This window comes from Pundamilia nyererei, unplaced genomic scaffold (genome assembly GCF_000239375.1).
Source record: "Pundamilia nyererei isolate P.nyererei 1_Seehausen unplaced genomic scaffold, PunNye1.0 scaffold00076, whole genome shotgun sequence".
NCBI lineage: Eukaryota > Metazoa > Chordata > Actinopteri > Cichliformes > Cichlidae > Pundamilia > Pundamilia nyererei.
In genome coordinates this window covers 1,641,000-1,645,257 of record NW_005187477.1, presented here as the reverse complement: position 1 = coordinate 1,645,257, position 4,258 = coordinate 1,641,000, and the positions used below count along the sequence as shown (strand labels likewise).

Genomic DNA, 4,258 nt, shown 5'->3' with positions numbered 1-4,258 from the left:
ACACCACTTCCTCTGAACCCAAGACCTCGTTCCTGGACTCCTTCCTCAACAAGAGTGGCCTGGGAAAGGTGATGGGTGGAAGGAAGAAGAAAGAGCAGAGCGCCCCCGCGGCTGGAGGAGAGGAGGGCGCGGCTGAAGGAGGGGAGAAGGAGGCCGACAAAGGAGGGGAGGAAGCTGCAGCAGCAGCAGCAGCGGAGGGAGGAGCAGAAGGAGGTGCAGAAGGTGAGGCGGCGACAGAGAAGGCTGCGGAAAATGGAGAGAAGGAAGACGAGAAGAAAGCGGAGAAGGGCAAACCAGCCGAGGCGAAATCCACAGTTCGAGATTTGATCAGGAAGCCTGTGGCGAGAATCTTCTCCCATCGCAGCACTGAGAAGAAGGAGGGCGCCGCTGCAGAGCCCCAGAAACCAGTAAAGGTCCGGTCTAAGTCTCTGGACCGGCTGGAAGATCCCGAAGCACTTAACACCACTGCAGACTCCATCGTAGAAGAAGGAGGAGCAGCGGGAGGTGCAGAAGGGGAACAGAAAGCCTCGGCCTCTTCAGCAACCACTAAGCACATGAAGCGCTGGCACTCCTTCAAGAAGCTCATGGCTCAGAAGGCACACAAGAAGACTGGAGGAGGTGAGGATGGGAAAGAGGAAGGAGCAGAGGGAGAAGGAGGTGGCGGAGACTCCTCCACACTTGACTCCAAAGAGTCAGGCCAGAAGAGGTGGAAGCTCAAACGCTCCTGGACCTTCCAGGGCTTGAAGAGGGACACCTCCATGTCCGGCATCAGCGGCAAGGCCAAGGGCTCCGACAAAGACTCCGCTGAAAACGCCAAGCCCGAGGAGCCTGCAGGAGGAGCTGAGGGAGGAGAGGAAGCAGCTAAGGCAGAGGGAGGAGCAGAGGAGGGCAAGACAGAGGGAGGGGAGGAGAAGGAGAAAGCAGAGGGAGGTGAGGAGGAGAAGGCGGCGGCAGCAGGTGGAACGGTGACACAACACGCCAACGAGATCTGGACCTCCTTCAAGAAGCGGGTCATCCCCAAGAGCAAACGCACCAACACGGAGTGCCACCCCGGAGGCGAGGAGGAGGCGCCTGCGGCCTCGGGTGAGTCAGCGCAGAGTCGAGCGCGCGAACATAACTGGTCTTTACGAAGTCTTCATCTGACCTCAGTCACCCTGACGTCAGCCAGCCAAAGCAGTTGCAACCGTCTTTATCCAGGCTGTCAGTGAAGCATGTGCAGGTCCAGTGGCTGCAGGTGTGTAACCGCATTCTGCAGGTATGTGGGCGTTAGTGTGGGAGGAGCCAAGGCTGATAATGTTAGCCACACTCGGCAGACTCTTGCTTTAATTTAGGCTTGTTTTACTCATAAATGCAGCCTTTTAACGGCTTCAACTCTGCACATCAAGATGTTCTTCTAAAGGACAGGGTGTGGGCATCCGTGCGTGACGAGTGACCGTGTTGGTGTTACGCTCATCAACTCTTGAAACTTTAGAGGTTCCTCTTTAAAATCCCTCCATCCATCCATTCGCTTCTGCTCATCCAGTTTTTTTAAATTATAACCAAATGAAACTCATTTAATATCTCGCCAGTTATCACATGACCTGCACTGGGGGTTTGGCCTTTAGATTGAGAATCGCTGCACTTTGGGCGTCGTCATTTCCAGGTTTCTGCTTCATGATCTTTTGGAGGAAGTTAAAGCGAGCAGAGATGTATTAAGAGTCTGACTGCTGGTCTTAAGCGTTGCTGTGTTTTTGTCAGCGCCACAGTTGGACACCGTTTAAAAATTCAGCTTCTGAAGCCGGCAGCTTGTTTGCACTCGTTTCAGTCTGTCGCTCTCCACCAAGGACACGCAGGAGTTAAAGGCTTGCTAACTCTGGGGGAGGTAATGTAATTGAACATTGTCCCGAATAAAATATTCAACGGGTGATGTGAAATTCAAATTACAGCATAACTTAGGTCAACAGAAGAGACTAAATTAAGCTTTACTTTCTGCTCTTTCTTCACAAGAACACAGCAGAGTGAAAATGAGAGATTTGTTTCTTTAATGGCTGAGAAAATATTCCACCTTCTTTGGTTCAGAGTTGAAATTTCATGTTTTAATTTTAAAAATAAAAGTTTGTTCTTGTTTTTTTTGCTTTAAGATAAGAAAAACTTTATTCATTGGGAAACATGGCAGCTCAAATATTCACCACAACCTGAAAAAAACTTAAATAACATGATGTCATTGTTATCCAAAAGGGCTTATTCCTGTTCCTGCCTTTCACAATAAAAGACCTCAACAGAAACGGTGTAATGATCCTTGGATGATCTGATATCGTCGTGTTTGTGTTCCCAGATCATCATGAAAATGTTGTTTCAGGATCAACATTGCAAGTGACCAATCACATTGTTGTGACGTTATTCTTTTGCGCACCAAGCCATTCGTTCATTTATGAAATTCCAAATTTTGCAAGTACAATATCAGTTCTGCTTACCGTTTACCGTTTATTAAAGGGTTAGGGTCAGGGTCCGTTGATCGGCGGAAAGAAGCGGTTTCTCGCAGCTTAAGTACAGTTTTTTGTTTTACGGCAGTTTTTCCTGAAGTCGCAAAAGTATGACGTCACAACATTCTGATTGGCCACTTGCAATGTTGATCCTGGAACAACATTTAATATGATGATCTGGGAACAACACCAACACAACGATATCAGATCGTGCAATGATCCTTAACGTAGAAGAAGGAAAATCTTAAAAAAGAAACCAAACTACAGAAATATCAGCGCTTTACAAAATAGACTCGACAGCTTATCTTTGGTTTTACTACTTATCAGCTGTTTTCTTAAAAAGGAAATGAACATTTGTCTTTTTGTTTGAAGAACCTGATTGAATGAATTTCATGAATGTTTGCCAAGTGTAAGAAAGGACCACATTAGCAAAATTAATGAAATCATAAAAGAAGAAGAAAGAGAAAACAGGGATGTATTTGATAAGACGTGATATGATAAGGTCTTACAGTCTTCAGTGTAATTAGCTTAAATGTTGGCACCGCGCTGGGTGAGCAGCGGCGTGAATACGATAACGTGAGAATGAGGATTTTTACATTGATGCCATAGGTGGAGCTACTAAAAATATCGGACAAGTTAGAAGCTTAGAGATCTGGACCTCAAGGACGAGGTCAGACTCTAATATTTTTAATCAATAAATTTGTTTTTAGTAATATAAATATTTGCTAACACTTGATGAACACTTCTTCCACTCACCTGCTGTAATCCTGTGTGACTAATTGATGCACACCCTGATGAACTTTAACCTCAAATGCTTTTTTCCACTCCAGGTGAGGAAGGCGCCACAGAGGACGGCAAAGATGGAAAGTCGGCCAAAGCCAAGCGCTCACATTTTGGCCGTGCGGTTTCCCTGAAGAACTTCATCATGCGGAAGGGCAAATCCACCAGTGTGGACACGGGCGAGGGCGCCAAGGAGGAGGAGGCCGCAGAGGGAGGAGAGGCAGCGGCGGCGACAGAGGAGGGAGGCGCTGACGGCGAAGCTGCCGCAGCGATCGCGGAGGCCAACGACAAAGATGCAGTGACGGCAGCTGAGAAGACACCAGCGGAGGAGAGTGGAGCGGAGGTGGCGAAGGAGCCGGAGAAGGAGCCGGAGAAGACAACGGCCGAAGCTCCGGTGACCAACGGGGAGAATGGCTGCTCCAACGGCACAGAGGAGGAGAACGCCACACATAATCACCAGGAGGAGGAGGAGGAAAAGACAACGGGGAGCAGCCCCATGAAGAAGAGCAAGGAGGCGGGAGGGGTGAAAGATGAGGCCAACGCCAAGATCATCAACGCCACGGCGGCCGTGAACAGCGGTGAGTTAGAGCACGCCGACCGGGACTCTGACGAGCCTCAGAACAGCAGCAGCAGCAAAGATGGAGAAGCTAACGGCAAACGGCAAGAAGCGCTAACAAACGATAGCAATAAACGTGCCGCACACAGGGACCGCCAGACGCAGATAGCATTAGCTGTTAGCGGGGAGAAGGGGGAAGGGCAGGGGGTGGCGGAGTCTCCGCAGAATGGAGGTTGTCACGATGCTGAAGATTCACATGACCAGAGAGAGGGTGAGGAGGAGGAAATGAGGAAGAGGGATCTAAGAGAGGCGGCCGTGGTCATTGTTCAAAACGTGATGTCAGCAGCAACCGACCAATTAGAGAAGGAGCTGTGTGTGGACAATGGGTTAAACGGGTGCTATGATGCTGATGCCAGATACTAGGAACACACGCACGTGATGCAGTGAAATGTGACAATGT

General features: G+C 49.1%; 1 protein-coding gene across 1 annotated transcript in view; it reads left to right on the top strand.

Moving 5' to 3' along the window:
- Positions 1 to 892: 892 nt before the first annotated feature.
- The window catches only part of LOC102211316 (protein FAM9A-like), an 8,587-nt gene continuing 5,221 nt past the window's right edge, over positions 893 to 4,258 (top strand). The window contains exons 1-2 of the mRNA XM_013911985.1: positions 893 to 1,083; positions 3,293 to 3,820. Of these exons, the coding sequence (XP_013767439.1) occupies positions 3,388 to 3,820 (433 nt within the window). The 5' untranslated portion in view covers positions 893 to 1,083; positions 3,293 to 3,387. The remainder of the gene's footprint in view (positions 1,084 to 3,292; positions 3,821 to 4,258) is intronic.